The sequence below is a fragment of the Labrus mixtus genome, chromosome 12 (genome assembly GCF_963584025.1).
Source record: "Labrus mixtus chromosome 12, fLabMix1.1, whole genome shotgun sequence".
NCBI lineage: Eukaryota > Metazoa > Chordata > Actinopteri > Labriformes > Labridae > Labrus > Labrus mixtus.
In genome coordinates this window covers 14,961,053-14,981,052 of record NC_083623.1, presented here as the reverse complement: position 1 = coordinate 14,981,052, position 20,000 = coordinate 14,961,053, and the positions used below count along the sequence as shown (strand labels likewise).

The window sequence follows — 20,000 nt, the reverse complement described above, 5'->3', positions numbered from 1 at the left end:
TTTTCCTCCTGGGAAGAATGTATGCTGTCAGATTGCATACACACAAACAGTTCCACAGTCAAACAGGTGTCATCACAATGTACACACCTTAACAGACAAATGTATGCACACTTTTCACCACACATGTTGTATTTGGGAACTTCGTTGCAACACCTATGCAAGGCAGAGTTGCTATTTTCAGCCCGGGAGAGAACTTGTGAGTGAGTGGCAGCGGTGCACTAAAGGAGCTTTTTTTTCCCTATAGATGTTCTTTACTGCAGCTTCTGGGAGCAGAGTAGGTGTATGGTTAATTTATGAAAGTGACTCAGAGTGAAGAGCAGCTTTTCTGATGTGTAAGGCAGTGAGAGAAGACGATTGGCTGGGAATGTTTCTAATAAAAAAAACAAAAAACTTTTGCAAAACACAGAGAAAGGGCTGTATGTAGACTGGTGTATATGCAGGAGGGTGTTTGGCATCATCATTTATAGCGATAAGCTCACCTTTGGGTGGTAGTGGCCAGACTGTCCCTTCACAGAACATAGTCAACCTTGGCGAGATGACAGCCCATAACTATACCTTTCTGAGCTGACAGGAAGAGCTAAGAGAACGGAAATCAATTATGTTAGCAGCAGAGGGGAACGGTCAAAGACAAAAAGAAAAAGAGAGTGAGGGGAAGACTGTTCAAAACATATCCACTTGTCTCATTCATTTTGCAGTTTTGATTTGCTCTTGTCATTTCGATTAACTTCATATTTGAATGCTGCTGATCTGATTGTAGAGGTGTTAGCTGTCCTTCGCACTATGCATCCATTTCCATCAGTGATCCATTGCTGCCCTTTACACTGATTCATCTTTGAGCTGCAGAGACAATTGAACAGGAATCAGTTACTCTTTGGGAATGTTTGCAAAAAAAGGGACTCATTTTGAGCTCCAAGTTGCATTTTTATGAAGCTGAATTTTTTTTGTATTTAAGCATCCAAGATAATGTAATAGAGAAGTATTTTCTAACAGCATGAGTTATGTTTGCACTGTCAGTTCTATCCTTCAGAAGCTGTGGTTTCATCAGAGAGTCCAGTCAAGTCGAGTCGAGCTGCTTTTTCTCTTTTAAAAGGGATGAAGAGGATTAGCAGAGATTTTTTTTTCCTACAGGTCTTGTTCAGTATACGATCAAAACATGCCCAGTGGAGCTCATTAGCAGTCTGGGATAGCAAGTGAACATCACCTCTGACCACCACATGGGCTTAAAAAATCCTCAATTGGCTTTCTTTTAAAGGTTCTTGGTCCTTGGTCTGTACTGTACTCTCTGATGATTCTTGGTAAATAATAAGCATTAAGAATTACATCCACCCCCCTCCAACCCCAACATGATGTATCATGTGCCCATCACAGGAAGATGTTTTTTATGTGGATTGGCTGGTTATATGATAGCACACTTTGAGGAAAATCCATAAATTATTGACTTGCTATCATTTTGGCAATTCTCTGGACCATTTAAGTAACCTCATTATTAATTATGTATCAGCTGCTTTTTAAACTCATGTAGGCAGAGGAGAATCTTTTGGGTCTTTTGGGAGATCACAGAATAATTGATGTGCCACAGAGCTATATATTTTAGTGTGGATTTGTTCTTGGTATGTAAGACTGTAGCGTCTGTCAGACTATATAATAGAACCCTGGAGCCCTTCAAACTCTAAGAGGAGATTTTTTTTTTTTTTGCAAAACTAGTTTTTTTTATCTTTCTTTAGTTTCATGGCTGAATACAAGAAAGCAAAGTACATTTGCTTGAACACTTGAAACCAAAAAGTATTTATTTGTTTATTATCTTGACGCAGTGAGGGAGTATTAAAAATTCATTTGATAGTTCAAACACTTGGTTATTTCTTTTGTGCAATGTATAATGCATGCAATTAACATCTAACATCATAGAACACAAAGCCAAAACCGAGTCATGCATAAATAAAAAGAATAATTATTTATTCTGTAGGTTGAGTTAAAAAAAACCAACAACATACAAATGATTTTCAATGCAAAAAACAACACCAGTAGCTTCTATTGCTAAAGAGCAGGCCTCCCTGTGTCGTTGATGCAGCGCGATGTAAAGCTGATTTCAGCGATCATTGTTCCGTTTCATTACCGCTGAGTCACTGTTGATTGGGCCGTTGACTGATCCTGATTACAGGGAATACTGCACAGTCATTGTTTCCCCCCCTCAAGGAGAACTACATCCGTTTCAATAAAGAACTGAAGCAAAGTGACTCTCTCTCTCTGTGTAATAACAGTTTAATTTCCACTGAATGCTTACCACATATGCAGCTGAGTGTTGTTAAGAAATACCTTTCCATCTACAGAGTGGGAGGAGCAAGCTGGTGATATCTGTTCCCATTGATTCCTCAGGTTCTTAGCCTTCCCTTTTCTAAATGGTTCTGTCCTGATCAATGCAGTAACAGGGGAGGTAATAGTTCTATACTCAATAAAGCACAGCAGGAAACTGATTTATTTCAATATCTGTCATGCATATTGGAAAAATTGTGCACTCGCAGCAATGTTTCAGGTCACTATCTACAAATTGTAAAGTTAGTTAAATGGCACTGGATCTCATATTTGTATACACACACATATACCATAGGCCTATTTCTTTCACAGCATTATTGCATACTGAAGAAGAATTATAAGTAGCTATTATCACACTATTATAATGTTCACACCCTTTGGATTATGGAAAAGTTCAAACTTTGGTGAATAAACTTATCAGCTTTCTTTGCTAAGATCTAACTGTGGCAATAAACGCAAGACATTTCTGAACACGAATTATTAAGTGAGAGTCAGGAGATGGTTGGTTTATTGCTGTCTAATACAAACAGCTCCGACGTGTGCATTCGCTCATCATCTTTGGTCAACATCAAAGACAGTGAGGCTGTAAACAGGTACTGTATACTTATTGTTTGCAGCTCGATCTCATAGCTACATTATGTACTGCATGCCTACAGGACACTGGCCAATCTATATCAATAATCTAAATTCAATATTATAGGACTTAATATTATCATTATTTTAGTTTTGGGTTTGGGTTTGAAACATGGGGAGATACCACATAGTGTCTTTATGTAACATAGGTTGTCGACTTTGCACATGCAACTTACAGTAGATCTTTTCAGTTCAGACGCAAACCCCTCTTATCTGTAAGGATCAGCTGTTTTGCAGAGAAATGCACGCACTTTGTAACTTGTAATACCGAGACGGTTATTTGCTTAATTCAGAAAATCAGAGCCCATTCTTATTTTCTCATGTGAATGAAATACACTTCCAGAAGATTCCTATTTTAAAGCCTGGTAGGTAGACAAAGAACACCCGCAGGAAGATGAGTAAGAGCAAAAAATAATACAAAGATAAGAAATTGTATAGACAACGATGATCTCCAATAATTTAATTTAATTTATACTTTATTGATCCCGCGAGGGGAAATTTGGATCCTATGGACATGCACTAATGGAGGGGTCTCAGAGTGAGGGGGCTGCCCACATTGGGCGCTCCTGAGCTAGTGGGGGGGGGGGGGTTGGGTGCCTTGCTCAGGGGCACCTCGGCAGTGCTCAGGAAGTGGACTCTCCAGCTACCAGACCAATTTCTGGACTTGGTCTGTGCCAGGACTTGAACCGGCAACCCTCCGATTCCCAACCCAAGTCCCTACAGACTGAGCTACTGCTGCCCATATATAAGGATTATATATTTCTTTATCAGTCTCATGAAATTCTCTAGAGACAAAAATGAGACATTACAGAGACAGAAACGAAATCTCTCAATTATTGTTCTAATGATTTTCTCAATTCTTTCCTTATTTGTCTTATAGATGTGTCATCTCTTTTAGCTAAGGGTCTTGGGAGCTTATACCGACTAAAGAGACAATGATTTGATGATCTTGTGGCCAGAAGTTAGTTTTATCTAAGTGGACTCAGTAATGACCAATGTCACATTAAGCTGAAATAATAAGCTTTTTTATTGGTACAATGCAAGACAAGAAACAGACTCAGTATTGTCCTGACAACAGGATTTAGCTTAACTTGTTCAGTATAATTTACCTCCAGAAGCTATAGCCGATACTAATCTGTTCATAAAACCCATTGCAATGTGTAAATTGAGGTTTTATTTGTTAATCTTACTTAATATATACAAAGTCTACATCAGACGTTGATAAGTAAAAAGTATTTCCTTAACTTCCCTTATTTGGGCCTTTGGGCCAATAGCTCATAATGATAGCTCAAAACGTTTGTTTGTAGCAATTGAAAACCAGGAGTCAGAGATCGAGAGTCTACAGTTTATCGCTCCAAAATTATTTGAGCACCACAAACAAACTAGAATTAGATATAGCACCGATTAATACAGTTCACACTTTGACATTTGCTGCTATAAGCTTTAGTTGCTATGACAGACATAATACAAGAACACCTGCCAAACAAACACTTTCTCATGATTATGTCAGGGGAGTTTAAATGGCATTTAGAGATTTTGTCATAATTCTTCATTCATTAGCATTATTTTAAGGCAGTACAGCTTACAATGAGTAACATGATATTATTAGACAAGTGAAGTGCCTAAACTCATAAAAGACACATGATTCAGCTTTATTGTTCACGGCTGTCACATCAGGAAATTAAAGGTGGTACAACGGCAAGGGCATACACACAGATATCATGAGGTGTGTGTGTACATGTGTGTGTGTGTGTGTGTGTGTGTAAGCCTGTGTGACAAATCCAGCTGGACCACAGCTGTCGGGTACGCTACATTAAACCCTGTACACGCTCACTCTGGTGGAGATATTTTTGGACACCCCTGTCCTCTTCTGTCCACAGCGGGACAATTTACAAGATGAGAAGAGGAAGAAATTATAGAGAGAGAACGAGAGAAAGGGGCCCCAGAAATGACTGCAGCAGAAACATGAACGAGAGACAGAAAAGGGGGAGGGCAGAGTGGTGATGAGGGACAGTGAGGAAGAGAGAGAGGGAGAGAGAGAGAGAGAGAGAGAGAGAGAGGGAGAGAAGAGGCGGGGAGGCGGCATCTGCTCACTGCAGAGCCTTTCATTGATAAAGTAGTGCTGGAGGACTGCAGCTGGAGACATCGCACACGCACACACTTCCTGGGTGTTTGTTTACAGGCTGACACCGCATGGGCACCCAGTGGACAGACACACACTAATCAGACACTAACATCCTCTTGTTGAGCATCATCGCAGACTCTCTCTCCTCTACTCTCCATCCTCTCGCTCGCGGGTAGATAATCCTCCTCTCTTTTCCTTCGGGTTCTGGTTTAGTTCAGTGACAACAAAAGAAGAGACACCTGTAACTGAGAAACAGGAGACTGTGCATTAGACCTGAGACCATTTTTTTCTGGCAGGAGTTGTCAGATTGAAAACAGGCTTTTGAAGCTGCAGTGGGATCAGAGGAACCAGATAACGCACTGGAATAAAGGTAAGCAAGGACGGACGCATGCAGGACACAAATACACACACTTTGTTTGATATGTAGGCATATAGGGAAACTTCACACAAACAGATCAGACCATTTTTAGAGTGTTATCTGAGTGCTTTTTGGCTGTAAACAAAGCTGCGTCTTCCTCACAGCAACAAGAGCTGGTACCCTCCTCCTCTCTCCATCTTTTTGTGCATCTTCTTTCACTTTCTCTCCCTCTTCTTTTCTTTCTTTATGCTTATCTCTAACTCATTTTTCCAGTAATTTCACTGCATTATCCTTACTCTCTCCACTCAGATTTTGTCCATCTACACCCTCCACCTCCCTTTCCACCTGCTCTCCTCGCATCCTCTTTTCTTCTACCTCGCTCTCTCTCTCTCTCTCTCTCTCTCTCTTATTATTGGCTGTCCTGCACTCGTCTCCGCAAAAGCCACAGCATTCTGCCTCATGCCTTAGCAAACTCTCCCTCTCTCTCTCTCTCCCTCTCTCAGCCTGTCCGTCATCCTGGGATCTACGGAGGCAAGCGGCGTGCCGTTGTCGGCCATGAAGCTGGTGAACAGGGGAGGAGGAGGAGGAGGAGGAGGAGGAGGAGGAGGTGGAGGTGGCGGTGGAGGTGGAGGAGAGAAGACTGCCTTTTCCTTTAAGAAGTGCTCAGCTTTTCAGTTTGTCAAGAGGAAGGTGAGCTTTTCGACACACACACACACACACACACACACACACACATTTGGGATGGAGAGATATGAGTGTGTGCCTACACATGCACCCACACCACCAGAGTGAGAGGTGTGTTGGCAGAGAGAGGAGGTGTCACAGCCTGAGTGTACCCTCTCATGTGTGGGTGTGTGTGTGCGTGCCAGAGATGATGTCATTGACAAAGCTAAGCTGGGTTAATAAGGCGCAACATTTGGCTCCTTGTATCTGTGTTTACTGTGTGTGTGTGTGTGAGTGTTTGTGTGTGCATTTATGTGTGAGCGTGTGCTTCATACTGTTGCACTGCTAAAGAACCCACAAGTGTTTGTTGTGCAGAAATGATGACATCACTAAGTCGGCAGGGTCCTTTTAGTTAAGATCTACTCAGCATTTCCTGCATTATGCTGCAGTGCTGTCACACGGCTGGTTTCCTTTAGCTTTATCTTAACTGGTTTCCCTGGTATTTTGAGGAATAAATCTTGCAGGACTAAAGATGCAGCTTTTTAATCAAGCTTACATTTTAAATGTTGTATTTGTGGAAACAAGTGGTATTAAAAGTTGATTTTACATTATTAATATTCTGCTAGATTGAACTGGTTTGCCTCTTCTGGCTGTAGACATTTTTTGCAGGTGTGTTTTCAGTTTTTTCAGTTTTATTATTGTTGGTAAGCCATCAATAAAGGGTCAGGGGTTCGCTACTAGTTAAGATACATCAAGTAGGCACCCTAAAGGTGTCCTTCTTAAGGCATTTAATTGTGTTGTTAAGGTGTTTATTCACACAAGTAAAGTCATTAATTACAACCTGCTCATCCCTAACAAAGCTGGCCTTCATTAAAAAGAGTAGATTCTGAAGGTACATTTCAGCATAAGCCACATTAAATACATTGTTTGCATATTATTCTGCAACTTCTGAGATGAATGGTGTCTCATCTTAATGATGAGTAAAAGTGCAAAAAAAAAGTTAGTCACTGTTACTTTTAAATGTAAATGTTTGTTGGGTTTTGTAGTTCTTCATGGTTTTAAGGCAAAAATGTAGGAATTTGGACCGTTTGATGCAGATTCATGATTTATTTATATTTGTACAACTTTCTGCTATTTAAAGAAAAATAATGAATCAATGAAATATTCATTTTGGTGATGGACTAGTAATCCTGAAAGCTTAAAAATATTAAGCTTTAGTAAATCAAAGTTAATGAGAGTGCTGACAAACAATCTTTGGTCATGCATCAACGCCAAATGTTACCTGTTAAATTGTTCACGCAAATAACACAATAGAGTTGATAAACTCTGATGGAAATTTCAGCAAACGTGGTTTCTGTGATGAGCTTTTTGTTGGATATTTGTAAGACTCACTTAAAACATGCCAAACTCTGCAACTTTTTGCTTTCTCAGAGATCAAAAGAGAACACAGAGTACTGTGACTGCGGGGTACGACAGGAAGGAAATGATTAACATTTCATCCAGCCTGTTGAGAAGGGGCAGGTTGATGTATGCACTCAATAATGACTGGATTGCTTTAGGAATATTGCACAACATTGATTCTCCCATTATCCAAACAGTGTAATATCAAAAAAATCTGATAAAATAAGTGTTTACTTTAATGCACTGGTTATGATGCTCCATGTAACACATGTTAAGCCTTAAGGAATATGTTCAAGGGAAATGAAGCAAACAAAAACCACTGACTTGATCAAAGCATTCCTCTGCTGTTGGGTAGAATTTGCCTCCTTTTTTTATGTCGTGTTTTCTCGCTCTCTTTGTGGTAGTCCAAAGTGAGTGTTATCATGTGTAGGTCTCAGATGGCGTACAGTATGGTGTATCTCACTGATAACTAGACGTGTTAATATGGGCAGATTGTGTTATGTTAACACCCACGCACCAACACACATGCACTCCCACAGGCACACTCTGCTGCTGCTGCGTGAGTCTCCCATGGGATTTCTTTTAAAAATGCATTAATATTTAACAGTAGTTAAGAGCCTTGGGATCTATCTATCTATCTATCTATCTATCTATCTATCTTTCTGTATAAATCTGTCTTTCTTCGCCCCCCTAGCCAAGAACAACAAAAGCTTCCAGATATGCATTAGCGCACAGCCCCAAATCAGAATGAATGCCTGCTGCTGTTCAGAGTTTATTTGTGTCTCTATTTGTGCCAAAATAAGCCTAATTATATAACAGGGAGAGCATGTGTCCAGACGGGGCACTTTGTGTCGTAAGAATGAGTAAATGGATTGAAGGAAGGGAATATAAACTCAGTTGCTGTGTTTGTTTCTTCCGCCAAACATGACACATTGTTACTCATATTAAATACTGATACTACATACCATTTGGGCAATAGGGATATTATTGACATTATTTCCACAAATTTGAATCAAAATATCTTCAGCAGTTTCCAGGGGTGTTCCCAGGGGTTGGCCTCGGGTGGCATGGGCCACCTGAAATTTGACTGGCTACCCCATGGTGTCACGCCATAAATAATGAAGAGCTACAGTATCTGCCTGGCCAGAGGCAAGACTTAAGTTGAATTTAAATTATTGGGTGTTGTTGTTACAGGCTGAGGGAACCTGAGTGGCATTTCATCAGCTCCGTATGACACCACTCTTTGATTTCATCATCAGTGTATGATGTGAGACAAAAGGTGTGACAGCACAATGTTTGAACAATAGGGTATGGGGCCGAAACAATTGTCTCTCTGATTTGAAAATGATGACAAATTAAAAAAAAGGAGCATCTGTGTATCTGTTATTTTAGCTCATATTTTCAGTGTGTGTCACTGGACTTATGTGCTAGTCCAACAACAGTAGGTTTGTTTGGGCAGTGACTTGCTGGAGTGTTTTTTCAAGTTTGTTTTCTCTCACCACGACATGCCTTGACATGCTGTCTGCTTTCTTTCGAGTCAGGCATCCAATCTCAGTGTGTTTGTGTGCGTGTGTGTGTGTGTGTGTGCGTGTTTGTGTGTGTCACATCTGTTTGGACTTTGCTGCTCAGTCACACAGGCCAGTGTCCCTGCAGTGTGTGTTTGCTACTCACTCGACAGGATGAGATTTCAGACAGATACTCCTGAAAATATTGCCTCTCTCTCTCTCACCATGTCTCCCTTTTTTTCTCGAGACTCTTCAATAAAGCCACCTCCCCTTAAAACACACAAACATGCACACATACACAATCAGTTTTATAATTTGTGACCGTAATTTTCTGGATATTTTAAGTCACAGCAGGAGTGCCATGTGCGATTTGCTTGCATCTACATCTGTTTGCAAAAGGGTTTTAATTTGTGTTCATTTGTGAATCTGCGTAAGTTAATCAAATGGATTTCAGTTCCCTTCATCTAAGTAAGGTTTTTCTGAGTGATATTGACATTAAAACAAGTCAAAGACACAAGATTTGACAGTTTCTACATCATATTTGATGGTGCCATCAGCAGCTTTGTGTCATCAACATGCGTCAGGTGTGCATGAATGTTTTTAAAGTGTGCCAGCGCAGAGAGGCAATCCGGGCCTCTTTGAAGTACATCTGCATGTGTGTGTGAGTGTGTGTGTGTGTGTGTGTGTGTAACCCTGCCCAGTTCTTTGAATAATACATTGAAAAAGGAAAGTGCAACCTTTCTGTTCTGAAAAGTTCCTTTCTTTGCCTGCTATAACATGGAGGTTTCTTCCCTGGTCAGGTACGTAGATGGATGAGGAACCCGAAGGTGAGCGTGGAGAAGGCTCAGGGGAAAGGCCTCCTCTACCCATGTCCAAAGTGTCCTCTGGCCGACGACTTGTGGTACTCGCACTTCCCCTCACCGTACGGCTGCTGTCACTACAGCGGCCTGCAGGGCGGCATGTACTACCATCAGGAGCAATGCTCGCCGTGCCCCGCCAGCGGACAAAGCAGCAGCCATGACAAGAACAAGGGATGCAAGGTAAACAGAAAATTTAAGTGTGTGTGTGTGTGTGTGTGTGTGTGTGTGTGTGTGTGTGTGTGTGTGTGTGTGTGTGTGCGCGCGTGTGTGTGCGCGCGCATGTGTGTGCGCGTGTGTGTGTGTGTGTGTGTGCATTAATGTGTTTAACCCTTGTCATCACATGTCAATGTTGAGTAAATACTCAAGATGCAAAAGGCGCCGACCTGTCAAGGGGGAGCTTGAAGTATGTGCATGCACACCTACACACACACACACACACACACACACACACACACACACACACACACACACACACACACACACACACACACACACACACACACACACACACACACACACAAAAGCTACGTACAAACAAATAGTGCAATTTCAGTCATTTCCAGTATCAGGACTAAAACTAAACATTTATACTACATCTTGTTTTGAAAAAAGTAGAAACTCCTGCTGAAAATGTGCTTTGCTGCCTGTTTCAACACAGCCAAAATAGATGGTAGATAATAGATCTTGCCTCTGAACATGCAGATAGCCAATTGTAGTTTAGGATAACACGGTGGCACCACGGTGATAATCAGATTTCATGCAACTGTTGGGACCTTCATGCATTAGCCCCTATACACACAACTAAAGACAGAGAGTAACATGTTAAGTCTTTATCCAGAGAATGAGTGTTTAATGCAACTTCAGCTCATTCATTTAAGCTTTGCCAGTAACAACTTGTTAAAAGTCAAAGAACTCTGTAACTCATTTCAACAGGGCAGGAAACCACCTGTGCTGGCTCGGGACCCTAAAACAACAAAATCAGATTTATTCAATAATCCACAAGTTTAAAAAAAGAGGAATCATTACTACAGCTTTCACTCGAGCTACCTATACTGTAGCTTCAGTGTTGACACTTTATTTGGCCAATATATGCACATATATCAGTATAACTTTATTAAAGAAAGCTTAATAAGAATTCAAAGTGGTAAATGAAGGACATTCATTAATTGCACTTCTCCCTTTGTATCCCCATAAGTGTGCTGGGGAAAAAAAATCAAAGGAGCATATTAAGTACTAACAGGACTCCAGACATTGTTGTTTTTGTCTTTTTTCTGCGTTTAAGCTCTACCACGAGTGTTGTTACGTAACACAAACACTTGGAGCTGAGGGCTAAGGCGTTGTTCCAAAGGGCCCGTTGTTGTTGTTGCTCACCAGGGGCGGGTGTTTCTGAATTTAGAGCAGGAGGCACAAACTCAGCGGGAAAAAAATGTGTATTAAAAATATCACAAAAACAAACATAAACAAATACCAGATCTCTGGAGGAGATGTAAAGATAAAACTGTCAACAAACATGACATAAATCCACTCACCAAGTGTCCAGCTTGTCCTTGGTTATGCAACTGCAATCATATTAGTTATCCCTCTCCTATCAATCATCACACCATCTATTGGTTCTTCCCCCCCTCTTTGTGTGTGTGTGTGTGTGTGTGTGTGTGTGTGTGTGTGTGTGTGTGTGTGTGTGTGTGTGTGTGTGTGTGTGTGTGTGTGTGTGTGTGTGTGTGTGTGTGTGTGTGTGTGTGTGTGTGTGGGTGTGTGTGTGTTTCTCGAGTCCCATGGGTGACAGGCGAGAATGAGTCATCACTGTCCCAGCGAGACAAAGCCACGCTGTACTTTGTGTGTTTGCATGTGAGTGCAGGTGCACTGTCAAACAATGTTGAAGTGTGTAGGATTATACAACAGCAACGTGTTGTTGTCCATCACTCCTATACGTTTTCCTGCAGCACCTTTATTTTCTCAATTTTTTTTTTTACATGGTTTCCTTCCTTCCAGGGCCGTCCTGTCTCACTCGATCTCTCTATCAATTCCACCTCTCGCCCTCGCAGCCAATAGATCTGTCACTAATGTCTTACTGGAGATTACCAGTATGTTGGTGTGTGTGAATGTGGTGTGTGTGCGTGTGTGCCGGCGTGGAGAATAAATGGGTGTTGTGGTGAAGGGGGATCGAGGGAGGAGTGAAGAGGAGGGGGCTCTAGTGTGTCATTTCACCGCAGAGTGTGTGTGAAGGCAGTTCAAAGCCAATGTGGAGTTAAACAAGACTGACCCACCAACACATTTTGTAATCTCTGCTCTTCATTAGCTTCACTATGTGACTATCTACGTACCACTCTAACATTAATTAGGCATATCTAAGGGTTTTGCTGTCAAGCTGTAACGTTCAGTATTGCACTCCAAATGAAGTAGTCAAGTTTGCAGTAAAGAAAACGTGCAACATGTTGGATTTTAAAAGATTAAGCAGTGACGTTTGTGTTTAAAACATGCAACATAGTTGGACTTTTTAAATACAGCAATGCAATGATCAATCATAAAAATGCAATGCCCTGTTAGAATTTTAAAATATTTACCGCTGGTTTACCAGAAATACATCTGCTTAAATGTCAAAAATAAGGCTTGCGCATTTTTGTCATTACAAAAATCCTGAACACAACTTACAGTTGCTAAATTCTTGCTGTTTTTTTACTTTGAGCATGTAGAACTACCTGGTCATGTTCAGGAAAAAGATCATGGTTTGGATTTGAACAGATATAATGAATAATGTTAGTTACGTAACAAAAGAAAACAACATTATTAATGGGTCAAATGTTTTACTTGATGTAAGTTATGTCATTCTGACGTATGTACATTATGTTACTGTTATAAGTTATAGCTACTTTCATTTTGATTTTGGCAAACCTCTGTGGACAAAGCAGTGAGTCATATCTGTTCCCTGGTCCTGTCCTGTACATGCATGTAATGAATATCTCTTCCACAGTTCTTTAAACAAGCAAAGAATTCACTGAATGTGAAACTTTGCAAGGCAAAGGGTAAACGAAGGCCATCAACCGCATGCTGTAATTGTGTGGTAATAGTCTGTCGTCTAGCCTCATTTCCATTTTTAGCTTTTTTTTAAGGAACAGGATGAATTCCAGTCTGTTTCAAAGATAAACCCCTAAACGTACGTGACTGAAAGAAGTCAACTTAATTAGGAAAGTTATTAATAGTTGTTTCACAAGAAAATCAAACCCCATGCCATGAAATTACAGGCCTTTTTTTGACCCACCCATTGCCCCAACAACCAACCCCAAAGGACTTTTGAGCTCTTCATATCTTACCTGACTTCCACTCCAAGTCAAAACAATTAGAGTCCAAATCTAATTATATAAGTGAACTTATATATTAGATATTACAACATATTCCTATGTCTAATTGGGCCTCTTATCAAGGTTAGGACAGATAACATGCTGTTCCTAAAGTACCTGCTCTTTTCCCGTATGCAGTTTGTGATTTATGACTCCATTAATGATAACATGCAGCATACTCTTAAAGGGATACCTTTAAGGGATGCCTTTTCTCGGCCAAGAAGGCACCAACTTCAAAATGTATTTCACATTTCTACTACATATATGACCCAATGTCAATACAGATTCATGTTTCAACGGGTGAAGTATCCTTTTAAGATGAATTGACATACTCTTTTCATCTGACTTTTAGTGGCGTTTCCCAATACTATCCAAACGTCATGTTCTGTATGTTCCCTTCATATTGTACCATACCACAGCACACTCTGTTCAAACACTGAACAAGTAACAGCTCTGGCCTTAAACGCGTGTTACAGAAACAGAAACACAAGCCAAACCCACCACTCTTCTCTCCCGGGTCAGCCACCCACATCCTCACTCAAATGATTCAAACTTCACTATGACATTTGTCAGCCCGTCAAAGTGAACCACATCACTCCCCGTCTAACAAATGTCTCAGACTCTGACTTCAGTACGTATGGGGGGGTGATGACACCCAGAGGTTGCTGTCACATGAGGAGGAGGAGATGAATAAGACAGCAGAGGATGACAGACGGTGTCAGCTTACTCTTAAATGATGAATGAGACAGAAGGGAAAGCTCTGGGGACATTTGTCATGGTCTGATACCATGATACTCTTTAGTCTGATGATGTAAGCCTTCAGAAGTATTTCTTCTTCTTAAGAGTCTTGTATTGTTGAATACTGAATACGGCTCATTGTAGTGTTTTTTTTCCGTCATTGTGAGCAGAATCTTTTGACATTTCTTATCTGTGTATGGCCACATTTTGTTTCCAGAGGAGCTGCATCTACACTGAAATCAAGTTTAGTGGCAAAATATATATATAAATGATCAAGACTTGGATCAACATTAGTACATTTGCTTGCTTTTTTCTCCTTCCAAAACGGCTTTTACCACCTCCACCACCTCTTCCCTCTTTTTTAAAAAATCCATCAATAAATCTTTTTTCAAAGTATCCTCATTTAAATGCAGGTAGTTTAGCTTAGCCTTGACCCTTTGCATAGCCTTGTCAGAGCCAAAAGCTAAATATAGACCCACTTTATGGCGCTGATGTTGTTATGTTATAACATCAGTGTACTCAATTAATGACTCCACATGATAAGTAGAGATAAAATGAGGGCAAGGAGGAAGGACATTTAACTGTACATAGGAAGAAATATGGGTAATGGTGGTGAAATGAAGAAATTGGAATACAAAAATTGGACAAAGGATAAACTAAAATGGCTGTAAAGGAGAAATAAGAGCAGATTATGTTTGGTTGGAGCTGAGGGGAAAGACATAAAGAGGGTAAACAGCAGTGATCTATGGAGAGAGAAAAGAGGAGAGCTGAGAGGACAGTTTTATGAGACGATAGAGGATGAGGTCAGAGCTTTTGCCCCAGTGCCTGAGCATGAGCAGAAATCAAAAGCATATAAATCCTCCTGATAAGGACGTCCTGTACTGTCCTGTGTACTCACCAACTGACTGACACACACACACACACACACACACACACACACACACACACACAAAGTTAATGCAAACACAGCCTTTCCACTAATCTCTAACATCAAGCCGTACTGTTCTTGATGAGGACTTCATCAAAAAAAGAAAAGAACATCAACTTCTGGTTGTCCTGACATATTATCTCTATTGTCATACAGTTTCAGTCTTTATCTCTAATCTAACAGCAGCTGCAGTAATACGATTCATGCCCATAGACCACAGTGTAAATGTTTTGTATGTACAGTGAAATACAACCTGGAAACTAAAACAATGTAAAGAGTCAAGGTTCATTTTACAGCCCACATACCCACATACCCCCAGCTTTCCACAACAAGAGGGGAGCTACATGTCCTGTCATGATGACCGTGTACCACCATCTTAATGTAACAGCCAAACCAGAGCTTGATTTAAAGATGTTCTCATTGTTACATGGCAGAATTATGAAAGAACAGATAAATGTCTCTAAATCATAACCTAAATATAACTGGATTTACAAGATTAACCTGTTGTTTCACAACATCAACAAAACACTGCATCATTTTACCAATTTTATTTCCTGAAGAAAATACATGTGTATCATAATAATAATATACATTAAAATAATTGTATTGGCTAGTGCTGTTGCCCTAACTTCAGGCAAAACATACAAGCTTTGGAACAACAGTTCCTGTAGTTTGGGCTCTTCAAGCGATTCTAACAAGAAATATAATCTTGCCTGTATTCAGGTGCTCCTTTGATTTCACTATTGTCTGCAATGTGATATCATTCTTCAAAGTTTGGTGTGTTTTCTATCTATCAGTTATCACATGGAAAAAAACATGAATGCTACTCAAACAATGTGTTGTATTTTATTGCTCAGAGATAATCTCAGTCACTCAAAGGCCATCTTACAGTTACAGCCAATACATTATTATTAACTATATGACAAAGAAAACTATTTTACAGTTCAACCCGATTTTTCTGTTTGTTTGCCATGTTGCTGTGTTTGCTGGCTTCAAGTTTGTTCATTCTGCATGAAGCCTCACATACCAATTTTCTCTCCTTCTATCAGAGTTGTTGTTTCTACTTGAGGGAAAGTTCATGAGAAATTTTACACCAAATCTGTCACCACATGAATGGAGCTAGTGTTGCACTATAGCTGAGCCCCATTTTCAGACTGTATCTCATTTTTTTTTTTATCCAGGGCTTCAAAATGTATAAATTCACTATTAGAATGTTCTCTTTGCACTGTAATCCTGGTTAAACGGAGCTGGACTAGCCGATACTCAAGAATCAAGTGATCCCGATGTTGCCAAGAGGCCAGTACAATTTGGTACAATTTAGTACAATGTGAGAGGCTAGGAGAGATGAGTAAGGCCGGAAGTGAAGCAGAGATGTTATGGGGGGGGGGGGCAGAGATGAGAGAAACCAACCGTGTCCTAGAAGAACAGTGATTTTTATCTTCTCCCTGGGAAATGTTGGTGACTATTGATTAGATCTCAGCTGTAAGTGGTGACATAACGTAGAAGGTGAAAAACTGTAGATTAATTTCTAGACATTTAATCGGATGCAGGAAAAGGCTTCCGTCATTTATCAGCGAGGTAATTTCAGCTTCTGCCTTTGTCCCCATGCACCATCAAAAAACACCTCGCTCAGATTACCGGAGCTTTAAAGAGATGTTTTAAATCATGCTTCTTATGTGTAAGCCAGACACAGTGTTTCATTCTTCAACAAAGACAACACAGCGGGTGAAAACCCTGTGACAAATCATCCTTACTTGTTCCCCTATGTGGTGACAAGACCCTGCAGGCTGAGCTATGTTGGACAAATGCTATTGCTACATGTCTGATTCAGTGAATGAGGTGGTGGGCTCATTCAAAGAACCTATTTAGTACAAAACTCAGTGATTGCAAGATGAATATATTCTGATGTTTTGATGTTTTCTCTGTGACATGCTGCTGCACTTTGTACTTTGGCTCTTGAATTAGTCTTAGTAGTTAATTCCGAGAAGCAGCCAGTTCACATCTTAATGGCTAGCTAATGGTTAATGAATTTTGTGTCATATCCAAAGATAGCATCACTTTACTGACCTTTCACTGGCACTTTGCTGACATTTTCGAGGCGAGAACACAAACACTGGAAAAAAAAGATCTATCACACAGCAGTTTAAGGTTAAACTGTGTCGGTTGAGTGGAAAATCTTGATTCACTGCTGATCTGGTTAAATGAGTTAATGGTTTATCAACAATCTTTTTGCCCATAGATGCCGTCACAGCAAAAACATTTAATATATTGCAAGACCGTTTTAGGTAAACCTAATGAACTAATGAACACTGTCACCCTCTCTTCTGACCAATACGTGTTGCTCTCAGTTGCCAAAGGCCTTGCAAAAAACTAGCACTTGAATTCCAGCATAAGCAGCATCCGACACAAATTTTTTATTTTGTCAGGCGTTTGTTTAGCTTGTATTTGACATGTCAAAAAATGAAGAAGAACAGCCCACAAGGTCCAATTATATTTGATTGAAAGAGTTACACAAAGAGTTCTGGGAGCTAAAATCCCTTTTCAGGTTGTTGGCTCGTCATGCATGCTGTAGCAATACCACAGAGGAATGCTTTGCATTTCAAGCTTCTGTTTATGCTCTTTTGATTAGTGCAGCTAATTTACTCAAAACTTTTTTCACCTCATTAAAGACGAGACTACTTTAACATTCAGTCCAAATAACATCCAAAAGTCAAAATCCCCCAAGCCTTTCTAATTCTTTGCTTGGTAATGGAACTAGTGAGCTGCCAGTTTAGCGCTCATACTGTATGCTGTTAGTATCAGTTTGGCTAACTTCTAGAATCTACCTTTCCTTCTCATAATAACTGATTAAATCATCTGACATTTTTTTAAACCCTTGACTTCTCTTTATTCCTATGATTTTCCTCTTTTAAATTGAGCCCCATATCCTTTACAACCTTGATGTTTTCTTGCCACCATCTATTGTCCCTCCCTCCCCCCACTGTTAAGTCTCATATTTTCCCTTCCTCTGATTTGAACATATTTAAGCAGCATTTAAATGAGGGAACTCTCCAAGGGTTTGGAAAGCAGATCTAAGCTGCCACTGTTTAGCATACGCTAAGCAATGGAAAACTGCTAATCCTTTGCTATTCTTTTGTTCCAAAGCCAAGTTCTCTGGCAGTGGAAGAATGCGGTTGGAGTAATAAACTTGGAATTGCTTTTCCTGCATGATCTCTCCTCTTTGCTTACAGTAGATGTACACTCGCACCAAAAATGGTTCAGTGCATTTGTTTCCATTGCTGCTGCTGCTGCTGCATTATACAAGGCTTTCTGCCAAATAGGGAAACTAAAGAAGCAAGGAGAAGGCACTTCATACCTTGGCTGCAGTCTCCTGGATTTGCTGTGATATGGGGGGATCTGTGATTTCCCTTTGTCATGTTTCATCTTATCCTAATCCTTGCAATAACAAGCTGGAGGGGAAGCTGAAGAAAGTATAGGAAGCCAGGTTGTTTGTGATGTTGAAAGCGATCCTTACTAATGTGTCTGGTTTGATACACATCACAGAGAAATTCAACACACTCAGAGACAGTGATTCATATGTATGAATGCACGCAAAGTCTATCAGAGGGAGTGATACGTTTTATTTTTGAAAGATTTCAACGCCAGATTAATTTAGAAATGTGAGGTGTAAGAAATGATTTGTTTTCCAATTAAGTTTAGGTCAGACTAAAGTTATTAGACAGAGAAGTAGTACCACCTCCTGAGTAAATCCCTCAATATGAGGAGACCCTTCATCCCTCTACCCCCGTCCCTCTTGATCCCCTCTGACCTTGGTCTACTAGAAATAAAAGGAGCATCCTCTGCTCAGAGTCTCATTTGTGAGGGACTTTGGGAATTATTGTTGTTCTAATCTACCCTGAGAACCCAGCTAATCCCTTCCTCCATCTTGATGTTCCAGAGCTAACGCCAAAACTGCTTTGCCACAGAGGCTCAGCAGCACCCTGACTAAGCACTGTAACTTTTTTTTCTCTTCCTTTCACACACTCAGCTCTATTGAGACTACTTTACAGTGATCTGAGGTTTTTGGGATTAAGGCTCACACTCAGCAACCTAGCTCAGAGTTGACCTAATCTGATTCCACATGGACAACATGTGCTTTGTTAAAAGCAGTTTGTTGCTTGGACCTGTTGGTTTGAACTACTGTTATTGCATTCCCAGTGCAGCTCAGCCTTAAGATGTCCCTTTGGTTGTGTAAAGAGCTAAAATCCATACGATCCATGAATAGCATACAGTTCAATGTAGTGCAGCCAAAAAAGGAAGATAGCCCATTTTAAAGCTCATGGAGTGTATTTCATGCTGTGAAACACATTGTAAATTGACAGTTAGCACTGATATGTGATTACATTGTCTTGTCAAGCCATTGAAGCAGCCTTTTGGTATGCTACCAGCATCAAGTAAAAAGCTTCTTGTAGGCTATTTTCTATTGTTTTTTAAGACCAAGATAAACTTAGTTAGCTACAGTAACATAAGCAGGTTTAGGCCTACATGCTAAACAAATATGTAGAACTTGTTGTACCTGCTATAAACCTGCCAAACATAAGCATGGGTGTCATATTTAAGCATGGTAGCCAAACATTTAAGGGCTAGTCATCTAATGTACGCATGGTTAGGTCTACATGCTAAGATATGGAAATTGTTATATCTACTGTATACTTGCTAAGAATCAACATATTGGTATTGTATTTGTAATGGTCAAGATGAGACTGCTAAGTTGACTCCATGCTGTTAGGTCTATCTACCTACACCAGCCGCTGTTACGCTGTTGAGTTAGCTTGCTGTTACCATTTAGCATATATCACCATGTTGCCTTTTAGATGTTTTTGTCCATGAAATTTCCCAAATGTTTGTAAAATTGATATCAGATTTTAAACATCAAGAGAGAACTTGCATCCTGTAACTTTTCAAAACATAATTTGAAATCTCAACAATCCCAAGTAAGATGAATTGTGTCTGTGAATACGTTTTGCAGCGTTTTTAGAATCAGTGGTTCACTGTTTTCACCTTTTTTTAAATCAGGTCAAACTGTGCTTATGCAACGTGAAGTGTTTTGGTTGTTATGACTATTTCAGTGAGAGATGAGGTGAGGCCTAATGTCACGACAAAGG

At 40.2% G+C, this 20,000-nt stretch overlaps 2 protein-coding genes across 3 annotated transcripts in view; one reads left to right on the top strand and one right to left on the bottom strand.

Moving 5' to 3' along the window:
• LOC132985078 (alpha-N-acetylgalactosaminidase-like) overlaps positions 1–20,000 on the bottom strand; it is a 423,896-nt gene that overhangs the window by 278,873 nt on the left and 125,023 nt on the right. The gene's annotated exons all lie outside the window — the stretch shown is intronic.
• sgk1 (serum/glucocorticoid regulated kinase 1) overlaps positions 6,027–20,000 on the top strand; it is a 34,907-nt gene continuing 20,933 nt past the window's right edge. Inside the window, exons 1-2 of the mRNA XM_061052199.1 lie at positions 6,027–6,116; positions 9,796–10,035. Of these exons, the coding sequence (XP_060908182.1) occupies positions 9,808–10,035 (228 nt within the window). The 5' untranslated portion in view covers positions 6,027–6,116; positions 9,796–9,807. The remainder of the gene's footprint in view (positions 6,117–9,795; positions 10,036–20,000) is intronic.